Raw genomic sequence first — 15,065 nt, 5'->3', positions numbered from 1 at the left:
CCGGGCGCACCCCTAAAACTCAAGGGGAGGGTCTGGGTGGGCATCTGTCCGCGGTGGCGGCTCCGGCGCAGGACGAGGACACCACTCCACCATTGTCTTTGTCCCCCTCCTTAGCGTCCCTTGAGTGGCGACCCTCGCCCCCGACCATGGTCCATGAACCTTCACCAAGGCCCCTCCTAAATATAGACAACTCAGGACAGAGAGGTAGCTCAGGACAGAGAGGTAGCTCAGGACAGAGAGGCAGCTCAGGACAGAGAGGCAGCTCCGGACTGAGTGGCAGCTCCGGACTGAGTGGCAGCTCCGGACTGAGTGGCAGCTCCGGACTGTAGGGCAGCTCCGGACTGTAGGGCAGCTCCGGACTGTAGGGCAGCTCATGACTGTAGGGCAGCTCATGACTGTAGGGCAGCTCATGACTGTAGGGCAGCTCATGACTGTAGGGCAGCTCATGACTGGAAGGCAGCTCATGACTGGAAGGCAGCTCATGACTGGAAGGCAGCTCATGACTGTAGGGCAGCTCATGACTGTAGGGCAGCTCATGACTGGAAGGCAGCTCATGACTGGAAGGCAGCTCATGACTGAAGGGCAGCTCATGACTGGAAGGCAGCTCATGACTGAAGGGCAGCTCATGACTGGAAGGCAGCTCATGACTGGAGGGCAGCTCATGACTGGAGGGCAGCTCATGACTGGCGGGCAGCTCTTGACTGGCTGGCAGCTCTTGACTGGCTGGCGGCTCTGGCAGCTCCTGACTGGCTGGCTCTGGCGGATCCTGGCTGGCTGGCGGCTCTGGCTGCTCATGGCTGGCTGGCGGCTCTGGCTGCTCATGGCTGGCTGGCGGCTCTGGCTGCTCATGGCTGGCTGGCGGCTCTGGCTGCTCATGGCTGGCTGGCGGCTCTGGCTGCTCATGGCTGGCTGGCGGCTCTGGCTGCTCATGGCTGGCTGGCGGCTCTGGCTGCTCATGGCTGGCTAGCGGCTCTGGCTGCTCATGGCTGACTGGCGGCTCTGGCTGCTCATGGCTGGCTGGCTCTGGCGGATTCTGTCTGGCGGAAGGCTCTGGCTGCTCCTGTCTGGCGGAAGGCTCTGGCTGCTCCTGTCTGGCGGAAGGCTCTGGCTGCTCATGGCTGGCTGGCGGCTCTGGCTGCTCATGGCTGGCTGGCGGCTCTGGCTGCTCATGGCTGGCTGGCGGCTCTGGCTGCTCATGGCTGGCTGGCGGCTCTGGCTGCTCATGGCTGACTGGCGGCTCTGGCTGCTCATGGCTGGCTGGCTCTGGCGGATCCTGTCTGGCGGAAGGCTCTGGCTGCTCCTGTCTGGCGGAAGGCTCTGGCTGCTCCTGTCTGGCGGAAGGCTCTGGCTGCTCCTGTCTGGCGGAAGGCTCTAGCGGCTCCTGTCTGGCGGACGGCTCTAGCGGCTCCTGTCTGGCGGACGGCTCTAGCGGCTCCTGTCTGGCAGATGGCTCTGAAGGCTCATGACAGACGGGCGGCTTTGCAAGCTCAGTACAGACGGGCGGCTTTGCAGGCTCAGTACAGACGGGCGGCTTTGCAGGCTCAGTACAGACGGGCGGCTTTGAAGGCTCAGGACAGACGGGCAGTTCAGGCGGCGCTTGGCAGACGGACAGCTCAGACGGCGTTGGGCAGACGGGCAGTTCAGACGGCGTTGGGCAGACGGGCAGTTCAGGCGCCGCTGGGCAGACGGATGGCTCAGATGGTGCTGGGCAGGCAGGCAGTGCAGGCGGCGTTGGGCAGGCAGGCAGTACAGACGGTGCTGGGCAGACGAACAGTGCAGGCAGCTCAGACGGCGCTGGGCAGACGAGCAGTGCAGGCGGCGTTGAGCAGACGAGCAGTGCAGGCGGCGTTGGGCAGACGGCCGACTCTGACCTGCTGAGGCGCACAGTAGGCCTGGTGCGTGGTGCCGGAACTGGTGGTACTGGACTGGAGACACGCACCTCAAGGCTAGTGCGGGGAGCAGGAACAGGGCACACTGGTTTCTCAAAGCGCACTATTTGCCTGGTGCGTGGTGCCGGAACTGGTGGTACCGGACTGAGGGCACGCACCTCAGGGCGAGTGCGGGGAGAAGGAACAGTGCGTACAGGGCTCTGGAGACGCACAGGAGGCTTGGTGCGTGGTGCCGGAACTGGTGGTACCGGGCTGGGGACACGCATCTCAGGGCTAGTGTGGGGAGCAGCAACAGGACTCTGGAGACGCACAGGAGGCTTGGTGCGTGGTGTAGGCACTGGTGGTAATGGACAGGAGACACGCACCATAGGGCTAGTGTGGGGAGCAGCAACAGGACTCTGGAGACGCACAGGAGGCTTTGTGCGTGGTGCCGGAACTGGTGGTACCGGGCTGGAGACACGCACCATAGGGCGAGTGCGGGGAGCAGTAACAGGACGCACAGGACTCTGGAGACTCACAGGAGGCTTGGTGCGTGGTGTAGGCACTGTCTTAACCAGACGACTAGCACGCACCTCAGGACGAGTATGGAGAGCTGTTCCCGGTGACATCAACTCACCGACACGTTCAGTCGGGCGGATGTCGTGCCTCAGGCACCAAACCAGTACATCCCTCATTACTCTCTCCTCCAATTTCCCCATTAAATCCTTCACAGTCTCTGCGTCACTCACCTCCAATTCCGCCCTCACCGGCTCCTTTCGGTAAGCAGGGGGAGTTAGCTCAGGTCTGACTCCTGACTCTACCACACTCCCCGTGTGCCCCCCCCCCCAAGAAATTTTTGGGGCTGCCTCTCGGGCCTCCAGCCGCTCTGCCGTGCGAGCGCCTCATAATGGCGCCTCTCCGCCTTCGCTGCCTCCAGCTCTTCTTTGGGGCGGCGATATTCCCCTGGCTCTGCCCAGGGTCCTTTGCCGTCTAGGTCGTCCTCCCATGTCCATTTCTCCAAATAGTGCAGCCTCTCCTGCTGCTGCTGCTGCTGCTGCTGCTGCTGCTGTCGCTGTTGCCCGTTACCCCGCTGCTTGATCCTTGGTTGGTGGGTGATCCTGTAACGGTCGTCGAAGTCGTTCTCCTCCTCAGACGAGGAGGAGCATGGATCGGACCAACACGCAGCGAGGTATGTAGACATAATGATTTATTAACAAGACGAAACACTATGAACACTTGAACAAACTACAAAACAATAAACGAAGTCAACAGACCTGAACAAACGAACTTACATAATAACACGAAGAACGCACGAACAGGAACAGACTACAAACACGAACGAAAACGAAACAGTCCCGTGTGGTGCGACATACACAGACACGGAAGACAATCACCCACAAACAAACAGTGAGAACAACCTACCTTAATATGGTTCTCAATCAGAGGAAACGTCAAACACCTGCCTCTAATTGAGAACCATATCAGGCAACACATAAACCCAACATAGAAACACAACACATAGAATGCCCACCCCAACTCACACCCTGACCAACTAAACACATACAAAAACAACAGAAAACAGGTCAGGAACGTGACAGTATGAATGATAGTAATAGCTTAGTTGTCTTTCTAATACAATGTATCACGTTCCTAAATTACCTTTAAAGGCTTGAAAATTATAGAATTTATGCATTGAACTAAATTGTAATAAATTAATTATAAATACATTCCTATGAAATAGCAAATTCACATGGGACCAATATTTTAGCCTGCATTGTGCCAATGTGGGCATGTTTGCTGGGTTGGTTAAAATAATAATTTTCATCTAATGGATGGTAAGTTTTTGCATCTATCACTCTGTTTATGAATTTGATAGTGTTGACATTTCTCAAATCAAATCAAATGTTATTGATCGCATACACATATTTAGCAGATGTTATTGTGGGTGTACCAAAAAACTTGTGTTCCTTGCTCCAGCAGTGCAGTAATATCTATAAATTCACAACAATACACGCAGATCTAAAAGTAAAATAATGGAATTAAGAAATATATAATATTAGGGCAAACAATGCCGGAGTCCGGAGTATAAATATACACTACCGTTCAAAAGTTTGGGGTCACTTAGAAATTTTCCATGAAAACATACATATAATGAGTTGCAAAAAATGAATAGGAAATATAGTCAAGACGTTGACAAGGTTATAAATAATTATTTTTAATTGAAATAATAATTGTGTTCTTCAAACTTTGCTTTCATCAAAGAATCCTCCATTTACAGCAATTACAGCCTTGCAGACCTTTGGCATTCTAGTTGTCAATTTGTTGAGATAATCGGAAGAGATTTCACCCCATGCTTTCTGAAGCACATCCCACAAGTTGGATTGGCTTGATGGGCACTTCTTACGTACCACACGGTCAAGCTGCTCCCACAACAGCTCAAATGGGTTGAGATCCGGTGACTGTGCTGGCCATTCCATTATAGACAGAATACCAGCTGACGGCTTCTACCATAAATAGTTATTGCATAGTTTGGAGCTGTGCATTGGGTCATTGTCCTGTTGTAGGAGGAAATTGACTCCAATTACGCGCCGTCCACAGGGTATGGCATGGCGTTGCAAACTTGAGTGATAACCTTCCTTCTTCAATATCCCTATATCTGTAGAATATGTTGGATAGAATATTATACAGTATATACAGCAATAGTTGAATAGGATGGCCTTGACTAGAATACAGTATACTGTATGCATGAAATTAGTAAAACATGACGTAAACATTATTAAAGTGACCAGTGATTCCATGTCTATGTACATAGGGCTGCAGACTCTAAGGTTCAGGGTTGAGTAACCAGGTGGTAGCCGACTAGTGACAGTGACTAAGTTCAGGGCAGGGTACTGGGTGGAGGACGGCTAGTGATGGCTATTTAACAGTCAGATGGCCTTGTGATAGAAGCTGTTTTTCAGTGTCTCGGTCCCAGCTTTGATGCACCTGTACTGACCTCGCCTTCTGGATGATAGCATGTGAACAGGCCGTGGCTCGGATGGTTGATGTTTTTGATGATTTTTTTGGCCTTCCTATGACATCGGGTGCTGTAGGTGACCTGGAGGGCAGGCAGTGTGCCCCCGGTGATGTGTTGGGCAGACCGCACCACCCTCTAGAGAGACCTGCAGTTGCGGCGGTGCAGTTGCCATACCAGGTGGTGATACAGCCCAACAGGATGCTCTCAATAGTTGTCATGACGTGGCCCTCTTTGGGGATAGCGAGTACCACCCCCTCTCGCTACCATCCCCCCCCCCCCCCCCCCCCCCCCCCTCTCTCTCTCCCCCATCCAGGTTCTGTTATCGCAGGTCGTAAATTCCACGAGGAGACATGGCCATGCAGTACAGAGAGAGAGAGTTTTACAGGAGAACAAAGGAACCTCTTCCACATCACAGAACTTGAGAACTGAACAATGTCCATGTTTTGGAGAATGTGTACACGGTCGGGGGAGAATCCAGCAATGAACGGTCCATTTCGTTTAATGTTTGTGAAACTCATGAGAGACAATACAGCCACATTACCATAACTCTGTTTATACAAGTGTCTCAGTTGTGAGGCTTGCATCTAATTGTTGTATAAAATGAATGAGTAAAGATGAAACTATTTGTGAAATTATGTAATGTGATTTTAAACTGATTCCCTTTAGAGTTTAACTAAGTCATAGGCCCGCCCCATGAGCACAGACATTGAACTGTTGTCATGGGACAGCCCTTTCCTACTGTTCTGGATATAACCCCACCTTGGGAATTTCCCTTCAGACCAAGCTACCTCGATTACCGAGAGGGCTAAGGTTTGAGTAGAGACCATGTATTCCTCGTTGCTGAATTCTTAACCATACCACGTGGTTAAACTCTGAGACTATCGATACCGACAGAATAAGAGCAACTCTTCGATACTAATTAATTGTCTGCAGCTAATAATTCTGTACCATTGAATGCGAAGACCGACAATTGCCGAAACATCTATTCTATATGAACATTTCTGAATGTTACTCTGAAGTATCCATTCTAACCAAAGACTCCAGGGATGCAGAGAATCTCCGATGAACTCTCCAACAGAAAATGACTATTCCAACAGAGACCACGACGACACACTGGGAGTAAATATATATATTGATTGCAATTATTCCCGAATGAGTGAGCGTTCATGTGCAAAGGATTAGCATTTCAATTGTTATAATTATTTTGGAGGATTCAAGCATTGTTAAGGACAACCAACCCAATCAACAAAACAAACCAAAACCAGGTTGGCCAATAGGTATCAACGATGGAACCAAACCATCCCCTAGTAAGAGTGGGGAGAGGTTTACTGATATGGATGTGGACTTGTTAAAATCCATCAATGAAAGGCTTGCCAAACTTGATATCTTGGATATATTACGAGAGGACATCAATGCATTATGTACCAGTCTAGAATTCAGCCAACGTCAGATTGATGATCTAAGGAAAGAGAACACGGCGCTGAAAGGTACTGTAGACTCTATTCATAGCAAGGTGGAGGTGGTGCAAAGGGAGAACAAACAACGTACAGAAACCTTGCTTGATGTACAGTGTCGATCAATGCGGAACAATCTAATATTTTCAGGGATAACAGAGAATGACAACAGCAGAGGCTGTGAGGACACAGTCCGAGACTTTATGTCAACTAAACTAAAACTGCCCACTGATGTTGTGCGTAATGTCACTTTCTCCAGAGTCCATAGAATAGGTAAGGCCTCTGGAAATAGGCCACGGGCTATTATTGCATGTTTTGACAAATTTAAGCAAAAGGAAATGACGAAGAACATGGGCAAAGAACTCAGAAACACAGATTTTGGAATGAATGATCACTTCCCCACCGAGATCAAACTTGTTTTAAACACCAAGAAAACCAAAGTTATGTTGGTCTGTTCCACTAGGAAAAGGCCAAAACAGCATGGGATACAATTAAGTATGGAAGGAGTACAAATTGAAGTGGCAGAAACCAAACTATTGGGAGTGCAGCTAGACAGCTGCTTATCATGGTCGTCTCAAATAACTAATCTATGTAAAAAACAATATTAAAACAGAATGCATAATCAGAAGGATAGCTAAATATTTACCAGGAAAAATTATTCAGCAAATAACACAAGCATTAATTGAGAGTCAGGTGAACTACTGTTCTGTGGTCTGGGGAAATGCATCATCAAGTGAAGTTAGGAGGCTGCAGAATGCACAGAACAAAGCAGCAAGGATTGTTTTAAGGTGGAGATATGGTTCTTCTGTTGTAGTCATGCGCAATGTTCTTGGTTGGTCATCAATCGACAAAATAATTGAAAAAAACATGCTTATTTTATTTCATAATATACATCATTTAAAACGGCCAAGTTCTATTCACAACGGTATTCAGTTGGTAAGACAGACATTCCATAAATACTAGGAATAGATTGTCCACCATCTATGCGTTGTCCAGACAGAAAAGAGAAATAGGCAAAAGAACATTTCGATTTAGAGCAATAAAGAAATGGAATAAATTAACTGAGCAAACTAGAAACCTTTCAATATATAAATGTAAACATTATTTTAAAACGATTTAAATATAATACATACAAATGTTGTGGGACTATAGTAGATGAAGAATCAATATTTTTTATATTGAGTATTTATTGGGTCATTATGTTAGTATATTATGTATGTTTGTAATAGTGTGTTATATGTGAAAATGTGTTTGTATTATAAATTGTATTTTAATGTTTAAGGACTCTTGGAAGATTAGTCCAAATGGGGACTAAAAGAGATCCAAATCAAATCAAATCAACTGTGTAGAGTCTTTTGCGCCATTCTCAGTACCTTTGTCTATCAAGACGCCATACCGGTTTAGCCCACTAGGGCACATCCCCTATCATTTCCTTGTAACCACATCTAGTTTGTTTGTTTGTTTGTGCATTTCTGTGATTAGTTAGTTTGTTAATAAATAAATCATTCAGATAATTGATGTATGGATGATTCATAGTGAAGACTGGGTTCGTGCAGATAACCAACAATTTACGACATTTGGAATGAGACTAACGTGAGTTAAAGAATAATTCATTAATTAGAAGACTAATTGATCAGATATTAAAATATCTGAAACTTACATTAGGAAAATTATAACTTTGTAATTTGAAGATTTTCCTTGGTGCCCTCACTTCCTAGTTAATTACATTTACATGATTAGTTTAATCACGTAATAATAATTACAGAGAATTGATTTGATTAAATAAGTCTTCATTTTAATGATGCCAAAGACACGACATAGTGCATCTGTAAAAGTTTGAGGGTCTTAGGGGCCAAGCCACATTTCTTTAGCCTCCTGAGGTTGAAGAGGCGCTGTTGCACCTTCACCACACTGTCTGTGTGGGTGGACCATTTCAGATAGTCAGAGATGTGTACGCAGAGGAACTTGAAGCTTTCCACCTTCAACCATTTCAGTGGCCTTGTGTTGTGTGTGGCTACCCTGAGATTAAAAGGTTGGGGGATCGATTCCCAGCCAAGTCATTCCAAAGACTGTAAAAGTGGTACCCGGTGCGTCTCTACTTGGCACTCAGCATTAAGTAGATAGATTGGGGGTAATGCCCTGCGATAGACTCGCATCCGGTCCAATGATTTATATATATATATACTAGATTTTAGCACTCCCTCCACCATTGTAAAAAATATTTTGGAAGCTATACAATTAATTTATGAATGTCTACATTTGTTTTTGACACGTTTATTCTATTACTGACACCTTCATGCATCTTGTTTATATTATGTGAGCTAAACAAACATAAAATAAATATATAAAAACATTTTTGTTAAAGTATAATTTTATAAAGTTTTGTTACTGTCCCCACAACAAAATACTTACATTAAATCTTGTCTTTGAAACATTTAAATTAAATACTGTAGAATTTCATTCATTCCTATGGAGGACTGCTTCTTCTGAGGAGTGTCAATACGGCCAATCGGTGGCTTCAAGGCCTCTCATTGGCCAATACACAGCATCAGCAATCCAGGGTTTATACACATCATTGGTCCGGTCCAGGGGGTGTACTTGTACATCAAGCTGCCTCATGCCACAGAAACAGGAGATAGGCTCATGAGCCTATGAGCCATTCCGGCTCGCACAAGTCAAGGCTTGTGCAAGGCTACTTACTTTACTACATTTCTCCAGCCCCTATTATCAGCTGTTTAAACCCCCCCGCCAAAAGAAAAGTAGGGTGGTGACCAATTTGTTAGTTGAATCTCAGAATCATAACAATGTTTAAGGGAACTAAGGTCACACACAATGATACTGTCCAAACAGACAAGTAATTTAGACATTTTCCTTTATTTGGTTTTATAGTGGATTAAATCAAGTGCTGATGGAACTAGCTACCTGGCTAAATCTGACACATTTACAGACATGTTGATTGATGTTAAATGTCCCTGTCAAATAAATGTTGTAAATGATGTTAAATCCTCTCTACACATTTTAACTATTATTCTACTGAGGAGAGGAGAACCTCCCAAGGAAGAGGATGCTTTTGGTCTTATTGTGCCTGATGAAGAAGAGGAAGGGGTGGTCAGCCGTGAAGTGTTCCTCTCGGAACATACAGAACGCTATCATCCCAGCAGTGGCAGCTGCAGCCTCCGTCCCCTCCTCGTTCACCTCCACAAAGGCCTTATGGGCCACCGTAGACAGGAAGAGCCCCCCCTTCCCATTTATCCCAGACAGGTCGGCCATGCCCCCGACGAACACATCCTTCATGCCCATCTGGATCAGGGGATCATTCAGCTCGTAGTCCTCCTCCAGTTTGAACTTGGGCAGATGAACTATGATGTCCGTGCCCGTGTCCATGTTGGACCTGGTGGTCCACTCGTCCAGTTTCTCCATGGTCAGCTCACTCTCCAGCTAAATGGTACACAGAGTTAAAAAACAGTCAGTATAGTGAAAAAGAGTAGCGTTGAAACACAGTTAAAACACAGTCAGTATATAGAATAAGTAGCATTGATAACACTCCATACATCAGATAAATGATACTGTAGTTGTGTTTTCAGCAGCCTACCCGGGCCTGACCCAAGTATACCACCTAGTGGCAAATGATGCGCAAAAAATGCTGACTTGCATTGATTTTGGGCCACAAATTCTAAAATGTTAGCATTTGGATACAAAACCAAAGCATGGATTGCTGTCATACCTTGTCCATCAGCTGCTTACAGAGTAAGGAAACCAATGTCTTGTAGTGTAGGGAACAGAGGGACAGGGAAGCGAACCCTGGTCGCTGGTGTGAAAGGCAAACACCCTACGCATCAATCAACTATGCAGTTATAGGAAGCTGTGTACAGTATACCTTCACTAGAGGATCAGATCCGTCAGTGGCCTCCTCAGGCAGCAGGACAAACATACTGAGCTCCTGGTCCACATAGGGAAGCTCCACGATCTGGAGGTTATAGTCTGGGACGTAGTTAAAGGGGAACTTCTTCATCTGGTGCATCATCTGAACTGGCTTGCTCTCACTCTGAAAAATCAGATTATTATAGACAAGGAGAATGAGTTCATCTGAACAATATAACTCCCAATAGGCCTATACAGTATAACTTGAAAGTTTCTCTTGGATGATGCATAAGTGTCAAACTTGTGCCTGTACCACTGCTAAAAAGAAGGCCCATGTGAAGCGAGCCATTGAACCCTTTTTGGTTTTAAATAGCACCATATCTTCTAGCAGTTTAGTATATAGTAAATCCTTATATTATAATTCCATTACTGAGAATAAATATCTAAATATTACTGCCAATATCCACCTGGTTTAGTTTGAAGGTCATCTCTTTGGTGTCTTTCTGGTCAAATCTGTTCAGCCAGTTTCCTTTGAAGTAGATGGCATTGACTAGAGCCAGCCTTGTCATACCACTGACTGTCCCTTGCTTCAGCAGATCTTTGATTTTATCTGTAAACGCACACACGTGCACACACACAATTAAACAAACGAAACCAAAAGCAGCTCTGAAACCAGAGGTCCCATCTGGCATTAATGCTGTCGGTAGGCATAGACAGATTTATTCATCACATGTTCAGTTCCATGTTAGCTGATCCTGGTTACAGATCTGATAGTTGCTGTTTTTTAATCTAATGTGTGTGTTAAGTGTATGTTGTTGTATTTTTGTTGTCCCCCCCCCCCAATGTATTGCACTACACATTTCCCAACTGGGATAATACATGTGATTGGTTAACTGATTGATATAGTAAATGATACTTTCTGTCTGCTGCTCCACCCAGCTGTTGATCTGTCCTCTGGTCTCCTCTGCTGCTCCGAGGAAGTCCACTGCCTTCATATCTGCACGGTAGAACTTCTGGGTGGATTCTAAGAACTCCTACATCAGAGTGAAACAGTTCAATAAAAGTAAAGAGAAGTACAGTAGAACTTCTGGGTGGATTCAGACAGCAGACAGTAATAGCACAGTCAGTCTCAATAAATCAATTTTCGCACAGGTCTAGTATTACTAGAGAACGTTGGGTGTCATTATTACCCCTGTATGCCTGTAAATGTAATAAGATTGTATAGATTAGTAGAATGTCTGGGTGGATTCTAAGAACTCCTATGGCAGAGTGAAACAGTTCCATAAGATTAACTAGCCTCATGTACGCAGATGTATAATTAAGCATTAAAACCCGAGGGGGGGTATATGGCCAATATATCACAGCTAAGGGCTGTTCTTATGCACAACGCTAAGTGGCTGGATACCTCCCTTGCCGTGGTATATTGGCCATATACCACAAACCCCTGAGGTGCCTTATTACTATTATAAACTGGTTACCAATGTAATTAGAGCAGTAAAAATAAATGTTTTGTCATAACTGTGATATACGGTTTGAAATACCACAGCTGTCAGACAATCAGCAAACAGGGCTCAAACCATCCAGTTTATAATCAATAGTAAAATGTATTGATTGATAATATAATAGCAAATGTCTGATTTGCAGGTATTTTGTCCAATGCTATACCGAAGCAAAATGAAAGAGGACACATGTAAAGGGACTGTTACTTGCATGAAAAGTATAGTTTATAGTGAAACTCACGGTCAGGAAGTTGCAGGTCTTCTCTCCATACAGACGGTTGGCCAGTTTCAGGATGTAAGTTGCAGAGGGAGAGTTGATATCTGCATTGAGTGTCTGGAAATCTGTGTGAATGTCTTTGGTGAAGTTGAATGACAGAGCCTGGGGAAGATTCAGAGAAAAGAAAGATGATTATAATGACGATGATGATGACATTGATGATAATAGTGATGATTATAGCGATGATAATGAATAAAGCTTGGACTGTGTACATAAAAGGTAAAAGAGTGCAGAGTACCTTTCAGATACAAACAGACAGTCGTGATGCCATGTACGCTACTGTGGATTTACAGCTTTGCTTGGATTCTGACTGACTGAGGGTGTGCTTCCCAAATGGCACCCTATTTCCTACATTGTGCACTTCTTTTGACCAGGGGCAGTTTCCCAAAAGCCTCTTAAGGCTAAGTTCATTGTTAGAATGGTTATAATGATGAACTTAGTCTTAAGATGCTTTTGGGAAACCGGGCCCAGAGCCCTATGGTCAAAAGTAGTGCACTACATACGGAATAGGGTGCGATTTGGGGCGCAGAGGGAGTAACCTGTGGGTTTATAGCCCTCTCCGTGGTTACTAGGTTGCTGTGTGTTCCCAGAGGTATATACTGCTGTGCTACAGTCTAAAGTACAAGCTGAGCAGCTCTAATCAGTTTGTCTTCTACATATAGACACACACCCTGTCACGTTATCAGATGTCTGGAGAATGGGCCTAACGAGTACAAAGCTTCATGTTACCTACTATAAGGGTGTGTGTGTGTGTGTGTGTGTGTGTATATATCGCTCTCTCTATGTGTGTTTTTCTCTGTGTATTACCTTTGCCATCTGAGAGGCTGTGTCTCTTTTAGCCCCCAGGTAGACCATGGCCAGAGCTGAGCTGATACTGAATGGGGAGATGAAGATATTCCCTGTGTTGGTCTGACCCAGAGTGCGGTACAGCTCCAAGGCAAAGGCTGTGTTAGAGCTGCTGAGAGACACCATGGCTGATGACTGGTCTGTCTGGAGAACGGATGAAAGCAATGTTTGACATATGCAGTGGTGTAAAGTACTTAGGTAAAAATACCCCAACAAACTACATAAGAAGTATCTGTACTTCACTATTTATATTTTTTACATTCCTTAAGAAAATAATGTACTTTTTACTCCATACATTTTCCCTGGCACCCAAAAGTACTCATTACATTTTGAATGCTTAGCAGGACAGGAAAATAATCTAATTCACACACTTATCAACCAAACATCCCTGGTCATCCCTACTGCCTCTGTTCTGGCGGACTCACTTAACACATGATTGGTTTGTAAATGATGTCTGAATGTTGGAGTGTGCCCATGGCTATCAGTAAATAAATAAAAAAACAAGGAAATGGTGCCGTTTGGTTTGCTTAATAAGGAATAAAAAATGTATTTTTACTTCTACTTTTGATACTTAGGTATATTTTAGCAATTACATTTACATTTGATACTTAGGTATATTTTAAACCAAATACTTTTAGACTTTTACTCAATAGTATTTTACTGGGTTACTTTTACTTGAGTCATTTTCTATTAAGATATCTTTACTTTTACTCAAGTATCACAGTTGGGTACTTTTTCCACCACTGGACATATGCAGACTAGTCGGACACTGATTTGAATGTGACAATAAGAATTTTTCCGGCATCTTTAGTGACCAAAATCTTGAGGGGTCTGTCAAAAGTTTTGCTCCTAATCATATTCTTTAGTTTGCACTGTATATCCTACTCAATGACATTGGCAATAGTGAAATGGCGATGGTAGAATGTAATCATAAATTTTAATTCGGCACTGTGATCGCATATCAATTGCTATAGAAAAGGCAAAATATCCATAAATAGCCTACATTATTCTAGTCGGGAGCAACCAGGAAGCAGAGGATAATGTAACTAAAAAGATATTCAACAGCTGAAAGCAAAACTTAAGCCGTCAAATCACACAATGTGTTGTTTTTTGGATTAGAGAAAAGTATATACACCAACCCTTCTGCTTCTCTCTGTGTGAAAAGATCGAAAATGCGCAGTTCCAGTGAAAGATAAACAAAACAGAAGTAAAGACCGCAACTACGCCTTCCTCCTGAGATAACTACAAAAAAGCGTTGTAAATATGCCGCATTATCCCAAATCATTTAGCGCGTCTTTTATATATCATACTCACTGCTCTACTTGTGCAATAAAACCGGGTGGGGACTTGGCCTTCAGCCCACTGCCCCCATTGATTCTCGAGGTGGACAGGCTTGTCCTGAATTACATGCTAATTTTACGGAAGTCAGTTCGCCTATTGATAAATGACATGTATTTCTCACCAGGCTACTACTTACTACCTGCTGGACGTGTGTTCCTCTGGAATATCAACTTTACAGAGATATAGGCCAAAGATGATGGATAAATGAAGGATGTCCCACTTTTCTTCTTCTTCGGGATTTTGTTGGCGGATCGGGTCTAATTTAAGGTGCATACACCGCCACCTACTGTACTGGAGTGTGAGGCCATTCATGGCCTACCTACATTAAATTCTTCGTGAAACGGTACAATATAATTGGAGAAAAGGAAAACTGACTTGCCTAGTTAGGAGGTTAAATAAAATAAATAAATAAAAACTGGGCTAGAATCATCCTTTACATCCTCGGTCCGAGGTGGTCCTCACTGCAGGAACTTCATCCTCACTCTCGTCAGGTTCCAAGTCTGAGCTACTGGAACACGTATCCCTCTTTGCAGTTGACGTCAACCTTCCTTTCCACACTCCTACACAGCACCTGCCGCCACATCTAATTCATCTTCACTCTCGTCCCTCTCCATTTCTTCAAGTTCTTCCAAAAGTTCTGTGAAACCCCTCGTTCCATGTTTCTTCAACCATTTCTGCTGTTCTCCTTTTTGTCTTGTCCATTATCTTCTCGTTCACCTGATCTTTTAGAAGACCTGTGTAATCCCCCACTCCATGTTTATTAATAACATGCTCCACTTTCTTCCTTATTTCCTTTTCTCCAATCGCTCCCGTTCTCCAAACATTTCTCCCTGTGCACTCTCCAACGCCTACCCCTTGTCTTGAGCACGCGCAGGCATAAAAGGTTACGGTTCACTGCATGCT

The 15,065-nt window shown here is 44.9% G+C and overlaps 1 protein-coding gene across 3 annotated transcripts; it reads right to left on the bottom strand.

The window, feature by feature from the left end:
- Positions 1-9,201: 9,201 nt before the first annotated feature.
- Positions 9,202-14,406, bottom strand: LOC120054559 (leukocyte elastase inhibitor-like). Of its 3 annotated transcripts, none has more exons than XM_039002005.1 (7): positions 14,299-14,406; positions 12,783-12,965; positions 11,940-12,077; positions 11,116-11,233; positions 10,667-10,809; positions 10,216-10,383; positions 9,202-9,776 (listed from the first exon to the last, which is right to left on the bottom strand). In XM_039002005.1, the coding sequence occupies exons 2-7, from the start codon at positions 12,945-12,947 to the stop codon at positions 9,369-9,371; spliced, it is 1,140 nt and encodes a 379-aa protein (XP_038857933.1). In that variant the 5' UTR covers positions 12,948-12,965; positions 14,299-14,406; the 3' UTR covers positions 9,202-9,368. The 3 variants fall into 3 exon arrangements, with proteins under 3 accessions (XP_038857933.1, XP_038857935.1, XP_038857934.1); XM_039002007.1 differs by having other exon boundaries at positions 14,302-14,388; XM_039002006.1 differs by lacking the exon at positions 14,299-14,406 and adding an exon at positions 13,961-14,271.
- Positions 14,407-15,065: the final 659 nt, after the last annotated feature.

Source organism: Salvelinus namaycush, chromosome 10 (genome assembly GCF_016432855.1).
Source record: "Salvelinus namaycush isolate Seneca chromosome 10, SaNama_1.0, whole genome shotgun sequence".
NCBI classification, from domain to species: Eukaryota; Metazoa; Chordata; class Actinopteri; order Salmoniformes; family Salmonidae; genus Salvelinus; species Salvelinus namaycush.
This window is presented reverse-complemented; position numbering and strand designations above follow the sequence as displayed.